This window comes from Limulus polyphemus, unplaced genomic scaffold (genome assembly GCF_000517525.1).
Source record: "Limulus polyphemus unplaced genomic scaffold, Limulus_polyphemus-2.1.2 Scaffold1548, whole genome shotgun sequence".
NCBI lineage: Eukaryota > Metazoa > Arthropoda > Merostomata > Xiphosura > Limulidae > Limulus > Limulus polyphemus.
Window position 1 is genome coordinate 213,768 of NW_013667158.1, and position 25,385 is coordinate 239,152.

General features: G+C 32.5%; 3 protein-coding genes across 3 annotated transcripts in view; all 3 read left to right on the forward strand.

The window, feature by feature from the left end:
• LOC106464046 (tropomodulin-like) overlaps positions 1–4,403 on the forward strand; it is a 32,510-nt gene extending 28,107 nt beyond the window's left edge. Inside the window, exon 9 of the mRNA XM_022391704.1 lies at positions 423–4,403. Within this exon, the coding sequence (XP_022247412.1) occupies positions 423–451 (29 nt within the window). The 3' untranslated portion in view covers positions 452–4,403. The remainder of the gene's footprint in view (positions 1–422) is intronic.
• A 5,738-nt stretch (positions 4,404–10,141) lies between these two features.
• Positions 10,142–15,774, forward strand: LOC106464050 (apoptosis-inducing factor 1, mitochondrial-like). Its single transcript, XM_013924159.2, has 2 exons — positions 10,142–12,198; positions 14,540–15,774. Exon 1 carries the CDS (start codon positions 10,226–10,228, stop codon positions 12,158–12,160), a length of 1,935 nt encoding a protein of 644 aa, XP_013779613.1. The 5' UTR covers positions 10,142–10,225; the 3' UTR covers positions 12,161–12,198; positions 14,540–15,774.
• An 8,059-nt stretch (positions 15,775–23,833) lies between these two features.
• Positions 23,834–25,385, forward strand: part of LOC106464051 — a 21,031-nt gene continuing 19,479 nt past the window's right edge. The window contains exon 1 of the mRNA XM_022391711.1: positions 23,834–24,009. Within this exon, the coding sequence (XP_022247419.1) occupies positions 23,913–24,009 (97 nt within the window). The 5' untranslated portion in view covers positions 23,834–23,912. The remainder of the gene's footprint in view (positions 24,010–25,385) is intronic.

Here is a 25,385-nt window from a genome sequence, read left to right on the forward strand (position 1 = left end):
AAATTAGGGACAGCTAGCACAGATAGCCCTCGTGTAGCTTTGCGCGAAATTCAAAACAAACAAACTTTTTAGCTTTATAAATATTACAAGCTATCTACTTAAAGTATTAAGTATTTGTACTTAATGCATACATGGTTTAATCTTCTGCTAAATATAATAATTCTGTAATGTAAATCCTGATATTTTTGTCTGTGTTCTCTTTCTAATAAATTGTACATTTTTACACAAATCATTGACCAAATATCATAGTAATGATCACTATTACTGTTTTAAAGGGTTGATATGGCTTATTTTAAGCTTGAATGGGTGGCAGAATTCTTAATGAGAAAAGAATAAATAAAAATTTTGAATCTTTTAAACTTTATAATTTTCATATGTTAATAGAAATTAAATGTTTTAATTTTCTGTCTCATTCTCTTTAGTTCGAGTGAAGAGAGTTGGAGCACAATAAGGAAGTTTAATTCAATGGTGTTTACAACACCAAGTTGCTGACAATTCACCGAATCCCCTTACTTTCAAAATTCAGCATCACCAATGATTGTCTTTGCTGTATCTTTGGGTTTCTTATGTTTAACATATGTCAGGTTTTCACACACTTAAATGTATGCTTTTAGCTTTGATACAGATCAATGATTCATATTTGATAATGTTCTAACTTTTATTATTATGTAGTCATAGTGTAATTTTAAATCTATTATTATTATGACATAGACGGTAATGCACTTAATAGTGACACAAAGATAATAAAACCAAGTTATTGCTCATGTAAGTTTTTATTAAAAGTAAAAAAGGATTTTTTGTAAGTTGAAATGCTCACTCTAAAAAAAATATATTTTTGGATTTCAATTGTACAGTAATATTTGATTTAAGAAAAAGTCACTTTTAAGTATAACGAGTATCTGTCTCATACAAAGACTAGTATCAGTAGGACAGTTTTTACTATACATTTTTAACAAAAGTTTAAAAATGTAGCACAGCAGACTAAATGGAGATTTTGTGCACCATATGTTTATTAAAAGTATTAATGGACAAGAAACTATAGTATAAATTTATAATATTACCATAAGTATACAAGCCTTACAGTAGAGAAAACCTAGTGACAAAACTTTGTGTTTCAATTTGTGTGCAAGCGTTACTCTCTTGAACATGTGTGTGGTATTGTACTTCGTGTCATGGATAGCTGTCTACATTGTGAGTATAATATAATGAGAGAGAGATGTAATAATAGGTTATGTATTTCTTGGTGTATAATGAGTGTTAAGTTTGCTTCACTATTAATAATAAAATATTCGTATCTTGTGCTATCGTTAACATTTTTAAATGTGTAACACACACAAAGAAATCTGTACGTTTTAAGTTTTGTAAAGGATTTTTGTAGGAAACTGAAAAGAAATTTAATAAGTTAGCTATTTAAATAGCTTTAATTACATTATTTAAAATTTTACATTGTATGTTTTTTTTTTGAAGTGAATATTAAGAATAAGACTCGAATATGCAGTGGTTGTGTTCGCTTTTTTGTCCATCCATTCCAAAATGCATGTGCCAAAAATTTGCATCATCTGTCTTTCTGGAGTTGTTTTAAAGTACTTAAATACCATCTGTTTGGAATTAATAGAATCTTGTCATTCTGCCAATGGGAATACTTTCATCATGTAAACATGACTACACATGTATCTATGACTTTTTTGGATTGAATGTTGCCCAGAACAAATTTTTAGACAAGAAGAAACTCATACATGTGCAATTTTTGATAATTTTGTTGCAATTTTACCCAAGGGGTGTTGAGTATGTTGTTCACTGATTTTAAGAAATGCGAATGTTGTGCTTTGCACACGTGCACTCTCACTTTGATCATGAATATTCATCATTGTTACAAATAAATATAGGACCTGACTAGATTATATTCAAAGCTGATAATAATTTATGTAACTCACCAGAACAAAAATGAATTTCTGATTAGAATTTAAAACTGACTTGTGTCAAGTTTGATTTATAACTTAGTGGAAGGAGTTTTCAATAAAATATTTTTCATCACTTAATACTTAGGATTATTTCTTGATTTGAATTCAGATTTAAATAAAAAGTAAATATTGAGTGATGAGGTTTGGATTGTATCAGTGGTAGAACTTGATTTGTAATCAAAGTTAAAAAAAAAGTCTTGAAACCCAATTACAATGTATCACCTTGAATTTTTATTTTAGTCATACCTAATCACTAAGAAATGTTAAAAGTTAAAAAGCAAAAAATGAATAAAAAAATGCAAAATTTAAACACTTTAACATTAAATACAATGGGAAATATACTCAGTGTTATTAAGCAGAACAGTGTCTCAACAAAACTTTTGGACATTTCACATCATAAAATACTGATGAAAAAAAACTATTATGTAGAAATTATGTAGATTTCTAAGACAAAATTATATATTATTTAAGTGTAGTAAGTTGACGTTTAAGTTTCATGCAACTTGGTAAAATATTTTCAATCTTGCACTTCTTTTCAGCTTTTTGTCCAGTTCATTTATTTTGCAAATTTTTTGTATTAACACAACCACTATGTATGATAGTGAGTGAAAAACATAACAGGTACAGCGGTGTCAAACAGGGATGTTACAAGTATGATATGCTGTTCAAAAATTTATAACAATCATAAAAAAAAAATCCCACTTTAAAACTTGTTTGGAATTTTTTAGTTATATGACCTTGGATATCAGTTGGTTTTGTTACTGTCAAAAAATCAACTATTAAATAAAAAAAAGTGGAAGTAAAGGCACTGTATTACATCTTTCCGGAAAGTTTGTGGACAGTATTGTGTTATGTTAGTGTAATACTTTATTTTAATGTTTTATTTGAGTTATAGTGAGTTAGCAAACTTATTGTTTATAGTCACATTATATTAGTTCTATAATGTTGAAAACTGTGCAATGAGCATGGATTGTGTTTATATGTTTTATAGATGACTTTTACTTGCAATTCTACAATAAGTTGCATTTCAAATTGTGCCTCTTATCGTGTTGTACAGTACAAATATATATGTTGTTCTTGTTTTTTTCTTTACTTTTAGCACATTGTATGTCTCAAAGGGCTATTAAAAACTATTTTCTGTGCAGGAATTATTTGTTGCATTAAAGTATTACTACAACCAGTGGGTTGGTAAAAAAAAAAAGTCATTCTTTTAAATTATAAAACATACTTTTATAATTATTTGAATTTTGAAATAAATAGTGTGCAAGGAATTTTTAAGCAGAACACTAGACAATATCTGTTCCGTACAATGAAATTCATGTACAAGTGATGTACAGTAATGTGGTTTAATCTAGAATTTGAAATTTAAGATTTTATTGTTGAGCAATAAAAATCATGTTTTTATAATTATCTAGCAAAGCAAAACAAATTCAATAAAAGATACTTAAATTTTTATCATTTTAAACTTATATTTATTATAAGTTTTAGTAGAGCTTTAATGATATAACTTGTATTTTTAATTGCAACAAAAGAAATTGCACTGAGTTATCTACCTGCTTATGATATGATAATAAATTATACGAGACTTGAAAAAAATACCTGTATGATATTTGATGATTTCTAAAAAAGTTACACACTGAAATTTTTTCAATAGTTATTACTTTTTTTAGTATTTTAATATATTTTGTGAAATCATGAAAGTTTTTATGTACTATATAAACTAATGTAATGTAATTATTTAGTGTAAGCATGTTTGGGGGTGTTGCTATACCATAGTATTTTCTGAACGTTTTGATTTATGTTAAGTAATAGACGGAAGAAGTCTCCGTGTGTTCAATGCAGTTACAAGAATGAAGTAAAAAGTTTCTTGTGGTGCACCAAAAGATTTGTTACATTTATGATTTTTTTTAAATGTTGTTTTAGCCTTTATTTGATTCCTATAATGTTTTGTTGTATTTTTTACATGACAGAGCTATTGTATTGTAATTGTCAGAGTTATTTCTCTAGCTCGGAGATTTAAAAAAATTAAACCAGTGAGGATTAAGCCTTTTTTTAAATACAGTACAAAATGCTATATCTGAAATATTTATCCTGAAAGTCTGAAAAAAATGTGAAGTCAGCTACAGCCGATTAAATGTATTGTTCATTCTTATAAGTGCATTTCTGATTTGTTAATATAAACTTAGCAGATGCTGATACTTCCCGAGTGGAAGAAATAGTCCTAAAGTTTCATCATCTCACAATGTATTCTTCATTCTAGTTTTATGTTAATCATTACTCGTTGCTTTTAAGTATAGTTTAGAACTTCTCAAATTAAAAAAAAATTTGTGTTATTGTGAAATACTACATTCTAGAATAGTTATTTGTTCCGAGTAAAATTACATGAGATTTTATATTTGGATATTTGTTTAAGGCCTTAAATAAAGTCTACCCCTTTATCTATATCTTTATAAGCAATCTGCTTTCTGTTCTGTTAAGACATGTATGAAATAGATTTCAAAACTATATTTTTTTTTGTCAAGAATCTTAACATTTCATTCATGTGAGATTGCATCTTGTTTTGGTTACTCATAATTTATGTTTGGTGGATTGATCAGTCACACCATCATGTGGTTAGGTGTGGCATTAACCACAGTAACACATTGTAATATTGTTCAGACACAGTGTGTATAATAGTTAGATGTAGTTGTAACCAAGTCATAACATTGTTCAGACTCATCACTGTGAGTATAATGGGTTAGATTGGCTGTAACCAAATCAACTAAAGCTAGAAGCAAATCCAAAAACACTGTATATATGTAACTCTCATTAATCATATAGCTAAGCTTTTCTATTTAAATAAACATGTTAAAAAAAACATTTGAGCTTAAAGAAAATTGTTTTCCCTTCTAAAACTTAATATAGGCAATTATTAACTAAGTATTCCAATAAATTGAAAAGGTAGAGAAAAAAAGAGAGATTGAGTAAATGGACTATAGCTGTGTAGCCACCTTGTCCAGTTGTAAAACTAATAAAATAATCCACCTTCTTGAAGAGACTTGTTAAAATACCTCTTCCCAGATAACATTGTAAAAACCTAACAGTTGAGTGTGACCTTCCATAGAACAATATCTTAACAGCATTTGTAATGCAGGGTCTTGAAGCCAGGACATAAACTGGCTAAGATCCTGACGATATTTTACCAAAGAAAAAGAGGTATCCAAAAAAACTGGTGAAATCCTGCAACTCCTTTACGAACAAGTTGGCCATGACTTTGCAAGTTCATCATAATGCATTCTGTTGACAGAAAAAAAAAAATCATTGCATATGGTTTAGATAAAAGCACTCCCTCCATGATAGTTTCAATAGAGATTGTTAACATCTACTTTGTTTCTATGACTTCTTGGAGTTGAATTAAACGGGTCTTTGTGTATATTGTCTGGATAAAATGGGGAAGTATTTTTCCTTAAATGTTTTACTACATAACCTTGCATATTTTTAGTTAGAATTTTCATCTTGAATACCATGTGCACTAACTTGTGTTTGTCTTGTGTGTACTGGTGTCTGAAAAGTATGCAGAATGGGGTGAAGCGTGGGTTCATTGTAGAAGCAAAGGAACATTCTAGATTCGACTACTCATGTCATAACTAGACCGCATGAACTCTTTAACTTTGCATTTTCAAAATTTAAATTTTCAATGGTTTTTACAGAGTACGAAGAGGTTTAATATAAATTGTTTTCATGTAGAACACAATTTTAACAATTTCACTGCTGTAAGGAAGTAACTTAGTTAAAATTATTCTCACTATATAGGTTGTTTGCATTTTTTTGAAGTTCAGTCTGGTAATGATATAACTTATAATTAATTTTTTAGGGGAATGTAAAGGGCTGTACCCAGGTATGCATAGGGTTAATAAAAAACAAAAAAGAAGCATGCACAGACACAGCCTTGATTTTTGCTTCTAAATTTGCCATTCAAAAAATATGAAATTAAACATTGGACTCTTGTTCACTTAAAATTATGAAAAGTTAAACTGTCACATCTCTTAATAATCAGTGCTTGTTACATAAGTTACTACTTTTTCTCTGTTTAAAGCAATCTACAAGACACCAACTTGTATCAATATATTAATGTGCTGCATTAATAGTAAATGCACTACAATTGCCTTTCAAAATTTATTGCTGAGTGAGTCTTCACATAAGTCATGTTGCAAAGTTGCTCAAACTATGAATACACAATAACAGGAGGCTTTCCAGGAAATGTTTTACTTGGCAAAATCTAAATTTTCCTAACCTCAGTTGAGTTAGAAGCAAAGAAACAGACTGGATACAACATACTACACAGTGAAATGGTCTTCATTTAAACACAGTCTAAGACAAAAACAAGTGTATTGTGTGATGCCTTTACTGGAAAGATCTTAGTGTTTTACAACAAATCTGTCTGCAGTGATCTCAAATCATCTTGCACCAGACTAAGAAAGCACAGCATCATGTAATAATAGAACTATGTCCTTCTTTTCAGGGTGTAGGTGCTACTAATGGCTATTCACAATACAAGATAAGAGATGTTGTATCCTCTTGCCACCCCCCACACCCATGATGGAGTTGGTTCCTATGTCATATGTAAACAGGCAGTCCATTGTAAAAAAGTCCTCTGTAAATGACTAAAATCCCACTTTCGAAAGAAAGGGCTTTTAGTATAGGTGGTTTGGTTGTTGTTAAGCACAAAGCTATACAATAGGCTATCTGTGCTCTTTCTTCCATAGGTGTGGGAACTCTTGCCACTGAGAGGCTAATATAGGTGGAATTGACACCGGCAAAATGGGTAAAGACTTTGATAAGGGTAGTAAATACACACACTGTTAACCTGGACTTTATTTAAAGCAATAAAACAAACGGTTTTCATAAATATTTCTTGATGAAGGTGTCACAAACTTCTTTTGGAAAGTATTTTAAGACAGAAGAGGTTCTCTAACAAATAAAGATTGGAAAGTGGTTACTAATCTCCTCTATCAAGTAAAAATCTCCAATAACCTATGCTAAGAAAATGAGATTAGCAATCCATTTAGCATAAATGTGATCCCAACAGAGATGTTTACAAGGCTATCAAGAAGATAAATACAGATTTTGCACAGCTTAGGTACAAAAGCATGTATATGATGCGAAATTTCCCCAATTAATACAGTGATATTTCCATAGAAGTAGTTTATTGTATGGTCCTTGCGAGGAACTTTTTCTTCGAGAATAAAATTATTTCAAACATCTGGGAATATGTTCTTGGTGAGACACTCTCCATTATAATAGAAAATGGATTTTTGAGCAAATTTTCTAGCTTTCTTGTAAGATAAACTCCAACAATTCAACACTCTCTATCTCGACTGTCAATTTACAAGGGCTTGAATGCGCTTAATGAAAAAATGCATAGGTTGCTCTTTGTAACGGATGATTAATGAAAACTACAGAAGTGTAGATTTTGTGCAATCTTAATATCCCATATCGATTTTCCGTATTATTGTTTTAAAAACGAATCTATTCAATTTAAGGAAGTAGAGACGGGTTTAATTTCAAAGGTAAACAGACAATGACTATGAAGTCTATATCAGAAAACAAAGACACTTTCATAATATTACCAACAGGATATGGGAAGATGAAAATTTACGTTTGTTTTCGCTCCAAATGAATTGAGGCTATTTGTTATAATTTTCACGCTCTGTGCTTTCAGGCCTTAATGTAGCAATCGGAATATAATAACTGAATTATGTGGCTTACTGTAAGACACAATTCTCGTTTAAGAAGTTGCGGGTTACAAATAACTTTTAAAAACCTAAACCTCATTGTATCATCTGCACACGCATCTCTCCACAACTGATACATATAGAATAAGAATCAATACAATGTCTCTGGAAAATGAGCCACGAAAAAAAATTCATTATTACATCTAGGTGTATATGTACAGAAGGTTAAGCACTTTATCAAAAATCAGCAAGTCATGTGCCCCCCAGTGGTACAGCGGTATGTCTGCGGACTTACAATGCTAGAATCCAGGTTTTGATACCCTTGGTGGGAAGAGCACAGATAGTCCAATGTGTAGCTTTGTGCGTAATTACAAACAAACAAGCAAGTCATGTGACAACTACAGCTGATATTAAATTGCGGTAAAATGGTATGTATCAGAAATATATATATATATATTTTTATTTGATATTCATATAATATTCTTTTTGTTTCTTTGTATGAAGTTAAGCACAAAGCTACACAATGAGCTATCTGTGCTCTGCCCACCACGGGTATCGAAACCCGGTTTCTAGCGTTGTAAGTCCGCAGACATACCGCTGTGCCACTGGGGGGGGGGGGCATATATAATATATAGATAGTATGGTGCCACCGAATTTGGTTACTTTTGGGAAGAATGTGTTAAAGCCATTTTCAGTGCTAAACATTCATATACTCGGATCATCAAGATATATTCATATTGGATATTTTGAATTTCCAAGGCTGGGATGTCCCTTGTATTTAATAGCATTGAAAGAAGGAATGTGGATCAAGTTGAGGCACCAGGACTATCCAGGAAAAGACCTGCGACAAATTGTACCCCAGCCACAGTAAGTGATATGTGGTGTCTTTTAAGTCAAAAACTATCCATGTGCCCCAGGCAAAAGTGTCCAATATAATCAAGAAGGATCTCTGTCTTGAAAAGCAACATAAGTCAAGTTTTGACAAACTGCTTCTACAACATATTAGTTCAAATGTCACATATCTCAAGCAGCTGGAAAATAAAATGGGTATTCATACCATTCGATATTAAGACATACTAGTCAAGTCACTAAGCGCAGCACTTGTGGATTTGTATATGATATCATTGTTAAAACAAGCACTGAGAAACAATCATCCTCATAAACTAGATTGCTTATGGAAACCACGGAGGGAAGAGAGGTGTACTTTAATATGACAGTCTTATGACAGAAACATTTGCAATAAAAACTATGCTGCGGGGTTATTTGCAAGATGTACGGTCATCAAATACAACATTACTGGACTTGGCAACATGGACTGTAATGACGTGGCGAGGCTCCAAAATCATTTTAAAATAATGTACTCAGTCTCTGTATAAACTATTGTTACGTCTCCGTTCGTTAGTTAATTTTCCGTAAATTCGTTCCGACGAAACTTTAGCGACACAAGTCCTTTCTTAAATAAAACTGGTTTATTCTTTCTGAATATAACTTTGCGATACACTTAATTTCAAAAGTCGCACTATAAGAAACGTCTCACGTGCTCGACTTCAACAATACTCAGTTCAATTACCTCTGACTGCAGTTCAATTACTCATTACACTGTTGTCCCGTCACGTTGTGAACGTCTTTAATATACCAGTCTACCCCCAATCTAGTAGTCTCCCGACAATTCACGAAGGAACAGGATATTTCTAGAAGGAGGTGGCGTGATACTAGTCACGTGACCTCGCTGACGCAACACTATTTAAACCAAAATAAAGGGAAAAATTTGAATTGTCACCGATAAAATATAAATTTGTTGTTAAGCTCAAATATACACAATGAGTTATTTGTGCTCTGCCTACCACGCGTATCGATAATCAATTTTTAATGTTATATTGCTTGTTTGTTGATTTTTGCACAAAGTTATTGGAAGACTATCTGTGTTAGTCGTTTCTAATTTCGAAGTGATATATTAGAAGGAAGACAACTAGTCAACAACCCCTACCACCAACTATTGGACTACTCTTTACCAACGAGGGATGGGGTTGATCGAAACATGATAATACTTCCATGGCTGAAAGGATGAAGATGTTCAGTGACAGAATTCGAACCCACGCCCCTCTGATTGCGAGACGAGCGCCATAACTAACCAGGCCATGTTAGGTTTTTTAGCGTTATAAGCTGGCAGACTTACCGCTGAGCCACAGGGTGGGAAAATATAATTATTTTAATTTAAAAGAGTAAACATTTTACCTAAAATATCACATTATGTATGGAAATATTTTAATTTTCTTTGTTATTAACAAATCAAATGCAAATCTTTATTAAAGCATTCAATCACGTTTAGTGATAAGTAATTTTAGTTAAGTGATTTCATGAATATCTGAATATCATGCAGAAAAATTAAATAGAACGAGATTAACCATGTTGCTAACTGAAGGGATCGACTATAGGGGATAGTTAACGTTTGTGCGTCAGGTAGGTGAAACAGGGAAGAGTAATCTTCTTCCAATCTTTATAAGATTACATGTAATTATACTTCGATTGTTTTAGACAACAAAATTCAAAATGATTTCATGGCAGTGCCTGAATTCCACATATCGCAGTCATTTTGGTTTAGTCCGTTTATCTCGTGGGTCGAATCAGAAGAACTTTTTAAGACGGCAACGTGGAGTCAACCAGCACGAAGCAAATCGCCAGTATGCGTCTCACAGCCAAAAACCGGTAGAATGGCGTCCACCCAACATGAATGATCTACCAGTTCCAAGAGGTTCGTGGAAGACAGCTTATAATTCTGTCCAGAAACGTTATAATCGCCAGCTAATCGCAAGTATTGCTTTTTTTACAGGAACTACTATCTATGCGTTCTCTTCAGGATTTATTGATCTTAATTTGGCACCTCCCATGAAAAATCCCTCTGGTGAAACTGAAAGCCAGAAGAGTTCATCCTCATCCACTGCAGAATCTGAGTCTGAGAGAAGCGTCAGCAAGCAGTCTGGTGATGCCAAAGCAATGCCTATTTCTGATAGACCTGAAGATATACCTGAAATTCCTTCATCTGTTACATACCTTTTGATAGGAGCTGGTACAGCATCTTTTGCTGCCTTTAGAGCTATTCGTAGCAAGGATCCATATGCAAAAATTTTAGTTGTTGGTGAAGAAGAACACTATCCATACATGCGACCACCCTTGTCAAAGGAATTATGGTTTAGTGATGAGAAAGAAACATCCAAGACTTTGTCATTTAAACAGTGGAATGGAAAAGAAAGAAGTATTTTTTATGAACATGAAGATTTTTACTGTTCACCTCGTGATCTACCCTTGAAAGAAAATGGGGGGGTGTCAGTTGTTAGAGGTTTTAGAGTGGTGAAACTTGATCCAAGTACCAGAAGAGCTTACCTGGATAATGGATGGGAGATCACTTATGAAAAATGTCTTATTGCTACTGGAGGTAACCCAAAAAATTTGCCAGTGTTTGAAAAAGCATCTGAAGAGATTAATAAAAAGGTAACTCTTTTCAGAAACATAAAAAACTTTCAAGAATTGGATAGCGTTTCCAGAAAAGCTAAATCTGTAACAATTATAGGAGGTGGTTTTCTTGGAAGTGAGTTAGCCTGTGCTTTAGGAAAACGAAGCAAAACCACAGGCATAATAGTTAACCAAGTATTTCCTGAGGCTGGAAATATGGGGAAAATCCTTCCAGAATACTTGAGCCAATGGACCACTGACAAAGTAAAATCTGAAGGTGTTAATGTCATTCCGAACACATCAGTGAAAGGTGTGAGCTCAAAAAATAAAAGATTAATCCTCCATTTTAACAATGGCCAAGAGCTCCTTACTGACCATGTCGTTGTTGCAGTGGGCCTTGAACCAAACACTGAGTTGGCTAAAACATCAGGTCTGGAAATAGATGATGTTCATGGAGGCTTTCGAGTTAATGCTGAACTTGAGGCTAGGTCCAACCTCTGGGTTGCAGGTGATGCTTCTTGTTTCTATGATGTTAAATTAGGACGTAGACGTGTGGAACATCATGACCATGCTGTTGTAAGTGGTCGTCTGGCAGGAGAGAACATGACTGGAGCTGGCAAACCATACTGGCATCAGTCGATGTTTTGGTCAGATCTTGGGCCTAATGTTGGCTATGAAGCAATTGGTTTGGTTGATTCCACCATGCCAACTGTGGGAATATTTGCTAAAGCAACTGAAGAGGATACACCAAAAGCAGTTGTTGAGGCAACGGGTGAAGGAGTTCGATCAGAAACTGAATTAATGGCAAAGGAAACAGAGCCTTCCTCTGTTGATATTAAACCTCGACCACCAGTTGTTGGTGATGATTATGGAAAAGGATGTATCTTTTATATGCGTGATAATGTAGTTGTAGGTATCATACTGTGGAATCTTTTTAATAGGATGTCTATTGCAAGAAAAATCATTGGTGAAGGGAAGAGTTACGATGATCTTAGTGAAGTAGCTAAACTGTTCAATCTACATTCTTCAGAATGAGTATGTTAATCAACAGGAAGAATCTTCAGTATTATCAGGTACCAATTTTTTTTTAAACTATAAAAACTGACTTCTTAAAACTGTTTGTAATGTGGTACATAGAGGTTGCTAATACTATTGAAATGTTTGATAAAGAACGATTTCTGAATCATTTTCCTAAAGGAAGATACATTTGTAGCAGGTTGATACATAGAAATTATTAGAAACTGGACAATTCAAATTATAAATAAAAGCTTTTTATATTTTACATAGTGATATTTAGTGTTCATATTATATTTTGGTGCTATAAATGCATTTTCTTGTAATAAATTAATTAAATAAAATATTTAATACATTATAGTAATTAAAATGTAGTCTAACGATTAGACAGATTTTATGTTTATCACGAAAATAGTCATGTCAGTCTAATGATTGCTTTCAATATCAACCTTTTTTATCCTAATACCCATTACTTTCGAAGTGACAGACTCTGTCATAGTATACATTGGTTATGGGATCAAATTATAAATAATTCATTCAGTATTTCAACATTAAGCTTGTTACTTCTTAATAATGTAAAGAATATTTTAAAAATCTTTCTGTACAATTTTTGAATCCACACTGTGGAAATTGTACTAAAATTTAAATATTAGTGCCCATTTGCATGTCTACATACCACTACCATAACTATCTTGACAATGGTAGTTATAATTTTAAAAAAATTAATGTTTGGGTAAGCATGATTTCATTCAAAGAAATTACCTTTTTATCAGGGTAAGAAATATTATATTTTTTTACAGTCACCACTTGTCTTTTTTAGTGCAAATGAGAAACCTGATCCTCGTATTGTAACCAGTGTTGTGCTCCAGTGTGTGTTCCATAACCAAAAAAGCCCACTTCAAAAATTCATTTTAGTAAGAAAACTGACCCATCACACTCATACCCTTGTTTCTGTGTGTAGGAAGTGAATGACTGAACCAATGGTAGTGTAGGAAACCTAGCATATACCAAATGCTCAAATTATGTTTGACTCCTGTATCAAGAGGCCATCATGACAGATAAAAATGGAGTATAATTAAAAAAAAATTATTGTTGTTTCTATGTATGTTTCTGAATTGGCAGTCTTTGAGAGCTAGGTGACTATGGTGTTTTTTAAAGTTAATTATGCTTGCTTAGGTTTTAAAATTTTGTAATCTTTGGGTTCTTTTGCAAAATTAATAAAAATGACATACTTCAAAATTTAATTTCCAAATAGATAAAAATTATATGGTTACAGTTTTTACATATTACAAAGGTAGTAGAAATGACATGAGAAATATACTCATGAAATTTTCCATACAATGATTTCTTCATAATTGTCATTTCATTCCAAAAAATAGAAAGACTAGTACTGATTAAGCCATTATTCTTTTTGCTAGTTATAGTTGAGATCTTTAATAATTGACTGATTTTATTTATTATAGATGATTTAAACACTGTGTTCGTGTTGAAATGGACAGCAACTGCATTGTTCAGAGTGACACTTGTAGAGAAGGCTTTGGAGGACTATTCTACAAAAGTAGCATAGGTAGAAAGAATGATGTTTTGAAAGACCATTGATTAAATCATCACTCATTCCACCAACGATGTTACAAAAACTACCAGCCAATCATGTCACATCTACTTTAATCTTCTTAAATACTATATAAATCCCTGAAAAAACTGGTGCAGCTGATTCAAACGGGATTTGGACTTTATGGTCCCCACCCACCCCTGAAAAGGGCCTCAAATTCAATTCAATGTAATTTCAATCAATATCATTTCTTAAAATCCATCTCAATAAAGTGTATTCAAAATACAAATTCCTAAACCTGCAAGAACTAAACAAATACACCGTGTGTATGTCTGTATCTCTCTGTCTCGCCTCGTCGGCTTCATCATCTCCACCCCCAACTGGACAAGAAGAACTTCATCTTATCTCCACCGACATTCTTCACAGCTTTTCTCTCAAAAATTCTTTTAAAATTTCCCACTAATGTCTACAGTCATGGTTATAGTCACTGCAGCAAATTATTCTCACGCGCAGGGTTGACGGGCAACAACTATTCCCAAGCATCCCAGTTGGAAAGAGCAGGCAAATGTAAGGTTGTTTTCTCATCCTTCAAACTAAATTCCTACTATGTTTAGTTTTTGGTGCAGCTGACCCGAGGACGAAAGACAGAAGTATTTTGAAATGTTATCAACCTTTCTATCTGAGGTATTTTTGTAGATTTGTCCTTCAAGACTTTCTCTACAAGTTTGCTCTGAACAAGGAATTTGCTGATCATTCATCTTTGTTCAACTGGTGTTAATTAAACATTTATGTAAACACACTAAATATTATTTTTTGAATGTTTTAAACATAATTTATCATTACTGTAGGAACTGAAAGACAATCCTGTCCACCGACATATGCAAGCTACTTCTGTGGATCATCACACCAAAATCAGCCCTATGGATCAGAGATTGTAGCTGTAGCTTGTGATCATGTGTAAAATTTGATGAATGATTAGTTAAAACATTATATACTAATCAACTGCTGATAAGCTGTATAAACATTGTTACATGACATTTGTAGCATGGTGTGATTAGTAGTAAAATGTACTTCTGCCATTGTAATTACTAAATGTTTGTTTCTGTTTAAAACATTTAACAAATGACTTAATAATCAAAAGAAAGAAAAGTACAAAAGCCACTAATAATTTCTTGAAATCTTATTTCAAAATGTACTGATAATGCAAGGTATATTGTAAAACACAGTGATACTGTTAAATTACTTTATGTAGTAAATACTCTTCCATTATTCAAAAAACACTGGTAATAGGAAACCTGGTATGAAATTTATCTTTATTATCATATAGTGAGTTTTTCTAGTTATAAATTGTTAACACTAGTAGAGAATCTTGCATGGTGATATGACAGTTTTTTTTTGTGAGGTGTTATCATAACATGGCTGTAAAACATTTTTAGAATTTTGTAGAAATTCATTAAGTATGTGAAAGTTAAATTTTAGAACATTTAAAAAAACTATTTTTTTCTTCTCTTAATTCCATTGACTTTATTAACCCAGATCGTACTTAAACGTTAGTTTAAAAGATTTCAAACTAAGAAGTATTCTAGTGCTATAATGAAATTGGTAGCAAATTATAGTGTGTAACTTGGGAATAAGTGTATTAATATTAAATATTTTGCCTTTTTAGGGTATAGGGCATACAATGAAATGATACATGCAGTTGAAAGTAAAGTAATTATCACATTAGAAAAATATTAATGTAAATTTGAATTTTTTTTACTAAATAACAGGACAGAATTGCATGATGACACAAAAAAGGGGGCAAGATTGTCCTATGATCATAACCAAACTCTTAAAATATTTTGCCACATGCTTCAGTAAACTTGTGTTTTTATCTATTAAGACATTCGATTTGGTAAAAAAATTATCACTACATGTACAATTAAAATTTAAAAATATGTATTTATACATATAAATTAAAGCCTATATCGGTCATTTTTGCCAGTATAGTACATTTGGGATTTCATTTATTGACATGTCACTGTGCTGATCTAATTCTCAGCAAACGAAAAGCATCAAAAGAATGACAATAAATCATTTTTTTGATTAAGTGTTTAATAATATGTAAATTGTATGTCATTATAATATTAAATATAAATTTGATCATTTTAATACCTTCATGAATAAATGAAGTGACTTTTTTGTCTTGTACAGAATTATACTTTTAATTAAAATTAACAAATATTATACTTGCTTTTTGTTAAAGAGCAAAAGAGTGCTTTACCTTTCAAATAGAGGTAAATACACTATACTATTTAATGTAAAATAATGTTTAGATCCACTATTATGGAACAACAACAAACTTAAGGATACGAGTTTCAACACTTTTACCTATTTTACCTATACTCTTTATTAGTGAATAACATAAAAGAGAATTATATATTTTTTGTATTTTTCCTGTTGACTTTATTTTCATTGATTTACTAAGTTTCAAAATGCCTAAATAATTATAAAGTCGTAATATATTAATGAAAGAAAAATACTGTAATTCTTAAATACATGATACTTAGAAATATTTCACCTTTCCTATAGAGAATGTTAAATTACGTGTTTGATAGCAAGTAAAAGAATAATACAAATAATATATTTTGGGAACCATGAATATAGTTGCTTTAGATAGTCCATTCTAATCAGTTCCATCAGGATTGTGACTCGTAAACAATGACTTGTTTTCTGTTTTACGTACGAAGTGTGGATGTACTACCGAAGAGGAAGATTTGACTTATGGTGGATGTTGTGAAGTTAAAATGCCAATGTTGGTGAAATAATAAAAACTAAGAGAAATTTTTTTTCTAATTAGAAAAGTTAAGAGTAGTGTGGCAAAATAAAGGGAAATCAATTTTGATAAAATGTGATTTTAATCATAAATTTTAGGCTAGATAGGTTTCTGTTTTGTCAGCATCAACATTTTGCACTGAAAAATTGAATGGTAGTGAGCGTGTGAAAATACATCACAATAAGATTGATGATAACTTAAAACAAACATTCTTTACTGGTTCAAAAAGCTTAATATTGTTGTTGTAAAGAAGAGAATATATAATTACACTTAATTCATACCTTATATGTTGTATTAAAATGTACTATTATTAGTAAACTGTAGTGGGATTTAGGCCAGTAAAATATGATATGATTTACATTATTATCAATTTTCTTGTGATGTGGTATCACACATGTTATTGCTTATTGAAGATAGTTTTCAGTGCTCTTCAACAATTATTATTCCAAATAAATTTTTAACTGCTGTGAAACAATCCAACTGATGACTGAACTGTTAAAAAAAAAAGGCCTCTTCTGATTTTCGGCAGAAAAATCTGAAATTTTATCTTGACACACCTGTGACTTTATTTCTCCAATTAACTGATTCAGTAAACATGATTTTAATTACAATTTAGAATCCTTATGGATATTGAAATTCCAGTTTATTTCCACATCTTGAACCCTAAATTTATATACATTTAGAGACTAGCTTGCAAGGTTAAATGTAAGTTACCCCTTATTCAAAAAGCAATAGGTGACTTATTTAGTTCCTGGTTAAACTTTGAGTAACTCATATATATGCCTAGTGAGTGTTATAAACAATGCGATTGTGGTAAAATATTACTGTTTTTAAGGGTGTAATGGGCAATACAGGTTGAAATGTATTATCAATTAAATGCACCATAATTACCTAAAGCATCTAAAAACTGTTTGTATTATCATATTAGAGTTACATTTATAACTGCATAATATTTTTAAATATGCTTTGGAAATCATTTTTTAGTCTACTCACTATGGCCCAGTGGTAAGTCTAAGGACTTACAACTAAAAATTCAGTTCGGTTTTGATACCCCTAGTGGGAAGTACAAAGATATCCCATTGTGTAGCTTTGTTCTTTGAATAGACAAACTACTCGTGACTTAATGGCTAATCATGCAATGTGTGGTAAATACATTTATGGAATTCCAACATAAATTACTTGTATAGAAAAAAACTATTTTCATGATAACATTACAACAACATTGTTTTTTGTTCATGAACACTATTTGGTTGAAGTACATTGGTAATACATGTTGATAACATTGAATACCAAATATTTGGATAATTTTCTTAAATTATGTTTGTTTTGTGACTAATAAAAAACTAAATTTAAAAACTGTAGTTTGTTGGGTGAAATTGAAGGAAAGGATAAAGATTTGAATCAAAAAGTGAACTAAGAAGTTGACATATAAATAAACTAAGTTTTAAAAAACATCCTGACAATAAATAAATAAGTTTCTAACAAAAAATGTAAGTTCCTGAATTGTATGACAATTTAAAAAGAAGCACAATAATATAATATTTTCTCCCATATCTAACTCGACTTCTGTATATTCAGCTCTCCCATTTCTTGTATGTCACGTAACGTAACACAATCGTGCAAAAGTTGTCTCTTTATTAACAAAGACGTTCTATAAGTAACTAAAGCATCATGCATTAAAAGTTTTAGGAATGATAATAGCAAAATCCAGTATTTCTATAATAAAAACGGCCAGGTGGTTAGGGCGCTCGACTCGCAATCTGAGGGTCGCTGGTTCGAATTGCAGTCCCATCAAACATGCTCGCCCTTTCAGCCGTGGGGACGTTATGATATGACAATCAATCCCACTATTCGTTGCTAAAAGAGTTGGCGGTGGGTGGTGATGACTAGCTGCCCTCTAGTCTTTCACTGCTAAATTAGGGACGGCTGGCGCAGATATCCCTCATGTAGCTTTGTACGAAATTCACAACAAATCAAATATAAACTGTTATACGCCACATCTATCAAGAACTTGTAACCAAGAAGGCGAAAACATTGAACTATCCTAAGATTTTCAAAAGTCAATATCTTTCTTCCCTACCAACTTAATAATAATAAATTACGTTAAAAGGCTTTATATTATTTGTGAACAACAACTCCTAACGGTTGCTGCTTATGTACGTGTCAGTTTTGGGCTATTAACACTTTTACTATTTCTTTCGTGATATCACAGAATTCTAGTTGTATGTATTATTCTAACTAAATACACCGATAAGTGTTCGAGGTGGCTCACACCTTTTAAAATTATAGCATAATTTTATTAAGAACATTACTTTTAATAAACTTGAACGATGAAGATACACACGAATATCATTGTAAATAAAAGGACGATTTAGTCCCCGGAATCAACATATCAAGTTGCAATCATCGGTCGAATTTATAAAAGTAAAAAAAAAATAATAAAAAACTCCGACAAATTCAGTTGTGTTAGTTGATTTTCTTTTTATAACTGAGTCAGTCAAAATTTCTGTTTAAAAAATGCAACATCTCTAGTTTTAGGAATGATAATAGCAAAATCCAGTATTTCTAAAACAAATACGGCTATCAAATTTAAATGGCCAGGAGGTTAGGGCGCTCGACTCGCAATTTCATGGTCGCTGGTTCGAATCCCAGTCCCATCAAACATGCTCGCTCTTTCAGCTGTGGGGGGCATTATGATGTGACTGTCAATCCCACTATTTGTTGGTAAAAGAGTATCCCAAGAGTTAGCGGTGGGAGGTGATGACTAGATGCCCTCCCTCTAGCCCTTGTGTAGTTTTGCGCGAAATTCAAAACAGATAAACTAACAAACCTAAGGTAAGAAACCCAAGACTGAATACAATAATCCAAATGTGGCCTAACCAGTGACCTGTACAATGAAAATTTAACCTTTTTAGACTTGTATTCAATATTTCCGTAGATACAACCTAAAATCATATTTGCCCTACCACTAACAACAGCACACTGATTGGATGGCTTTAGAGACTGATCGACTAGTACACCAAGATCCCTTTCCTTCATAACACTGTTAAGGTTATTCCTATCCAAACTATACTTATAATTCAAATTATGATAACCCATGTGCATTATCTTGCATTTATTATGCTTAAAATTCACCCGCCATTTATTTGCCCAACTCATTAAATGATCTAAATTATTTTGTAAATTAGCTGATCCTCTTCACAGCTAGCAACTCCCAATGCCTTAATATAATCTGCAAATTTAAGTCATTTATTGGCTATTCCTTCATCAATGTAATTAATGTAAATCAAAACGAGCAAAGGTCCTAAGACTGAGCCTTGAAGTACCCCATTTGTGACTAATCCAGTTTGACTGAACTTTATTTGCAATAACCCTCTGCTTTCATCCATCTAATCACTTTTCTTTCCAGTTTGCTAACTTATCCCCACACCTATAGAGATATCTTTTACAAGCCTTTTATGTTGCACCTTGTCAAATGCTTTCTGAAAATCCAGATACACCAAATCTACACTCTTACTCTCTTCTACAAAGTAGTAACCTTTTCAAAGAACTTCAAAAGATTTGTAAGGTAAGATTTTCCCTTAGTGAAACCATGCTGACTATGCAATAAAATTCTGAACTATGTTAAATGACTTTACAAAGCATCTTTTAACAGACTTTCCAAGACTTTTTCCACAACTGATGTAAGACTAATGGGTCTATAATTATTGGGACAATTTTTACCACCTCCCTTGAAAAAAAAGAGCTACGTTATCTAACTTACAATCTTCTGGTACCTGTCCGCTATTCAAGGACTGACAAAAAATAGTAGTAAATGGCTCACATATTCAATCTTAACCTCCTTCAAAACATTTGGAGAATTATTATCTGGCCCAGGAGCCTTATCGTTTCTTAAACCTCCCAATATTTTCTTCATCAGCTCAGAATCAATGCAATCATCATGTGTGATTTCCTTAAACCAACTATCTTGTGGCATATCCTGCTCAACAAGCACATGGTAATAAATAAGTTGGAAAAATTCGACTCGGTTGGAGTTTTAAAAATTCAACTAGTTGAATGAGTGAATTGAAATTGAGTGCAGTCGGTCGGAAATAGATTTGTGACTGATTCCTGGGTTTGGACGATTTACAGTGCCTTGCAAAAGTCTTCACCCCTTCTACTTGTAACAAATTTTAGGTATTTTCTTGTGAAAGACATAAGTCAAATGACCAAAAATATTTATTATATTAATCTTAGACCACTTTCTAAAGATTACAAACAACAAAAGGTGCATTGTTACCCAATTTAGTGATATAACAAAAAAAAAAAAAATCTTGAAAACACATGTTGCAAAAGTATTCACTCCCGCAGCTTTTACCTTCGTTAATTTAACTTTACGTCATTACCCTGCTAAAGCAAATACAAGTGGCTCTGTACAACTCTGTCAGATATCAAAGTATATTATTGAGCAATGTGAAAAAATACTTTAGGTCATATTGAGCCATCACTATTGATTTAAGCAGAGTATTTTGAACATTAAAATTTTGTTTACTGTTACATATTGAGAATGATGAGGAAAGAACTCTTTACAGATCTAAGGGAGAAGATTATTCAGAAATACAAATCTAGAGAAGGCTATAAATTAATTTCAAAGGTTTTCAATTTGCCAATAAGTACTGTAAAATCGGTTGTGATAAAATGGAAGGTGTGTCACACTACCTCAACCTTGCCAAGATCAGGTCGCCCTAAAAAGTCTGCGCTCGAACAAGCAGAAACAATCGTCCGAAAAGCGACTGTCAAACCAACATTGATACTGAAGGAGCTGTATACTTTAATAGCAGTAACTAGAGTTACTGTACACACCTCGACAATGTCACGGTAGGGTGGCAAGAAAGAAACCACTACTGACGAAGATGCATCTTAGATCGTGAATGGTCTGTGCTCGTAAACATTTCAATAGCCTTACAACAATGTGGCAGAAAATTAACTTTTTGAGTTAAATGACAAACAGTATGTATGGCGGAAACTCAACACTGCTCATGACCCGGCAAATACAGTCCTAACTGTCAAGCATAGTGGTGGTTCCATAATGCTGTGGGGGTGTTTTACCGCAACTGGCATTGGAGAATTTGTACGCATTCAATGGATCATGGACAGTGCAAAATATATACAAATGTTGGAGGTAAACCTGAAGAAGTAAGCAAAAAAACTAAAACTTGGTAGTAGGTTTACATTTCAACAGGACAAAGTCCAGACCTAAATCCACTTGAAAATCTGTGGAGAGACTTGAAAACTGCTGTGCATCGAAGACATCCTTCCAACTTACAAGAACTGGAGGAGTGGGCAAAAATATCTTCAGCATACTGTGCAAAGCTCGTGGAGGGTTTTCCAAAACGACTTTCAGCTGTCATTGATGCCAAAGGGGCTTCAACTAAATATTAACTGCATAATCATGTTAGGGGTGAAGACTTTTGCAGCATGTGTTATCAAGATTTTTTTGTGTTATATCACTAAAGTGAGTAACAATTCACCTTTTGTTCTTCGTAATCATTAGAATCTGGTCTGAGATTGATATAATAAATATTTTTGGTCATTTGATTTATGTCTTTCACAAGAAAATAACTAAAATTGATTACCAGCAGGGAGGGGGGGGGTGAAGACTTTTTCAAGACACTGTACAACTAGATGTTTTTAGAACACCTTCGCGCAAAGCTACACGAGGGTTATCTGCCCTAGCCGTCCCTAATTTAGCAGTGTAAGACTAGAGGGAAGGTAGCTAGTCATCACCATCCACCGCCAACTCTTGATTCTTTATCGTATCTTTGATTCCATGCCTAAGAAGACTTAAGAACTGTTCAAAAGTCATGGAATGCTCTGCAATTGCTAAGTATTACTGCTACGACTTCTGGTAGCCTTTTACGATATTATATTGTACCTTCTTTGGTGTTTAATAAAATATATAACTTATGTTCGTAGAACTTCTTTTAATTATGTCTCATTCCTAAAATTCTACGGAGATGCAAAACTTTTGGTCATAGCTTTAGGGAGATGACAGATTACAGCTCTAATAGTTTGTTTGTTTGTTTTTGAATTTCGCGCAAAGCTACACGAGGGCTATCTGCGCTAGCCGTCCCTAATTTAGCAGTGTAAGACCAACTCTTGGGCTACTCTTTTACCAACGAATAGTGCAGTTGACCGTCACATTATAACGCCCCCACGGCTGAAAGGGCGAGCATGTTTGGTATGACGGGCGAATGTCCGATTGCAAGTCGAGTGCCCTAACCACCTGGCCATGCCGGGCATACTACCGAGAGACAAACGAAAATAAAAGAAAAATAACAAATGTAAGTAGATTAATTGAGCAAAAATGTAAACACAGACAAGTGTTGTACAAGATACGACAATGTGCACTGATAACACACAATGTTACTAATTCATATCGCAGGATAAACACGCAAGAAAAGAAAAGATCAACATGTGATTCTACATTGTATATAAGAATTTGTTTAATTCACCTAGTTTTGTGGTTAATACAATCAATACTTGATACCAAAAACGAACCGAAACTACATTTTATATTTAGAGCCCTTTGAAACTGATTCTAGATACTAATTTGGAAACAATAACTGACATTTTCCCCCTTTTGGCTAGTGGTGCGTCTGAGGGCTTGTAGGGCTAAAAATCGAGTTTTGATACCAGTGATGGGCAGAACATAGATAGACCATTGTGTATCTTTGGACTTAACAACAAACAAAAATCCCTTTTAACCAAAAATGTACTGAAACGAATGTTACCGAGGTCCACCTGTAATCACTGACGTATATTTCATGCATTTACTGTTTTGATAATAGTAAATATAATTGTTTTTGAAAAAATATATCAAAAACCACCTCCTCACTATTCTTTGTGGTGGATTTTCAAGTTGAGCAGTTTATGCTATTTTTGACAGCGAAATGTAAATAAACAATTTTTTGAAACTATTGAACATATTTTAATCTTTGTTGACAGTTTTGAAGAAATAATTATCAATTTGGGATTGTTTACTTATGATAATATAACATTACGCTAGTTATTATTAAATGATTATTCGTTATAACACTATCAATTAAATATTAAGTTATTAGTTCAGTCAAATTATTAATTTACAAGATTGTTCAGTAATTATTGTGGCTGTGATATTTCGTAATATACTACGTCACCCTTTTATTCAGACGACTAGTGGAAAATGATTACAAAAATAGAGTATAAAAAAAAATTCAAGGAAATAAGACGTCACCGGAATGACTTAAAAATATTTTGCAATTAGGTGGCGTTGAAATACTGTTACACTGCAGAGTCATCTATATAAATTATTTGTTATGTTTGCTTGCCTTGAAGTGTACGAAATATCATTTAGAATATGCGTGATTGAAATTAATCAAAGATAAATGGCAAAGATATTTAAATACTGGACATTACGGCCACTTATTTTTGAGTGCAGTTTCACCTCTATAATTTTCTTAGGACTATGCATTCAAATTCAAGGTAAGATTTATCATTCATAATTTATAGTTGATGCAATTAACAAATCGAAAGGTTTTTTTACCAACTTAGGCCTATAATTTATAAGTAGCATATATTTCTTTTAACTTTAATACAATAAAAGTTTAAGGCCTTAGTGTATAAGCTATACAACTTATAAGACTAGCTTCTAAGTTCTAGTTCTACGTAAAGGACCATTTGATCTTTCAAGACTGTTCTTGCACATCCAAACTTGAGAAAAGTAAACATAAATTAAACCTACATTTTATTTTTAAAGAAATAAAACTGTCTTAAAATTAAATGTAGCCTAGCATGTCTTTTCAAGTCTTAAATATGTGTCATCTTTGTCCTATTATCTTCAAAATACAGCACAAATCTAGTTTTTTATCATGTTGAATTCCTGCATAATCTTGTTGTAAACTTCACTTCAGTAACATCATCCCATATTGTAACTTTCTGAAGGTAAAATAACTTGAGAGAGATCTTAATCTAACCCAATAATATGAGGAGGTTGCCAACCAATTCACTGCGCATGCCCAGAACTACGTCACGAAGTGCTTCGGCGAATGCTTTCTTTTGGTGTTGGAACAGTAAGCAAGCTTGCTTATATATCTCTGTTTAGCATCAGTCGGCAAAGAGTTTACATAAGGCGAATAATTACTACCTAATGTCGGTAAATGTGATGTACGATCAGCCATATTTTTATGAATGGTTCCTAATTTCAAACAATTAATATTTTATGGATATATATATAGTTCCTGTACAAGAAAAGATTATAAACATTTTTTTTGTAAATACTTTTCAAGGGATAATTATAGAAAAGCACTAAATTTGGTGAAGCAACACTAGCATTTGACAATTTCAAAGGAAAAGGTGTTTTAGCACTAATTTTTCACAAACAACTTACTTTCAAGTAATGCAGGTACATAGCTTTAATTTTAATGAAGGGAATGTGTACATATTATGTTTTCAAAAAATTGTACATGTTTGATACTTTATTTGTTTTATAACCTTTGTATATTGAATAAATAAATCTATCTGACAGTATTTATGACACTAATTTGGGTTGTAAATTACAAATAGCTGAACATATAGTTACAATACTGTCTGCATGAGGAACCATACACATACTCATTACCGAACTTAATATGTTAAAGTTTTTAACGAGCTATAGGGAGACTGGACCGAGGTTTTTTAATTGCAGAGGACTTAGCCAACCATGGTGCGACACTTGTAATCCCTGCTTTTACAAAGGGCAAAAACCAGCTCAGTGCCAAAGAAGTCGAACAGACCAGGAAAATTGCACATGTGCGTATTCATGTTGGGCGAGCTATAGGGAGACTGAAAAACTTTAACATATTAAGTTCGGTAATGAGTAT

Excerpts from the sequence above, each read along its gene's own strand:
- LOC106464050 (XM_013924159.2), top strand. The coding sequence starts at position 10,226 with ATGATTTCATGGCAGTGCCTGAATTCCACATATCGCAGTCATTTTGGT.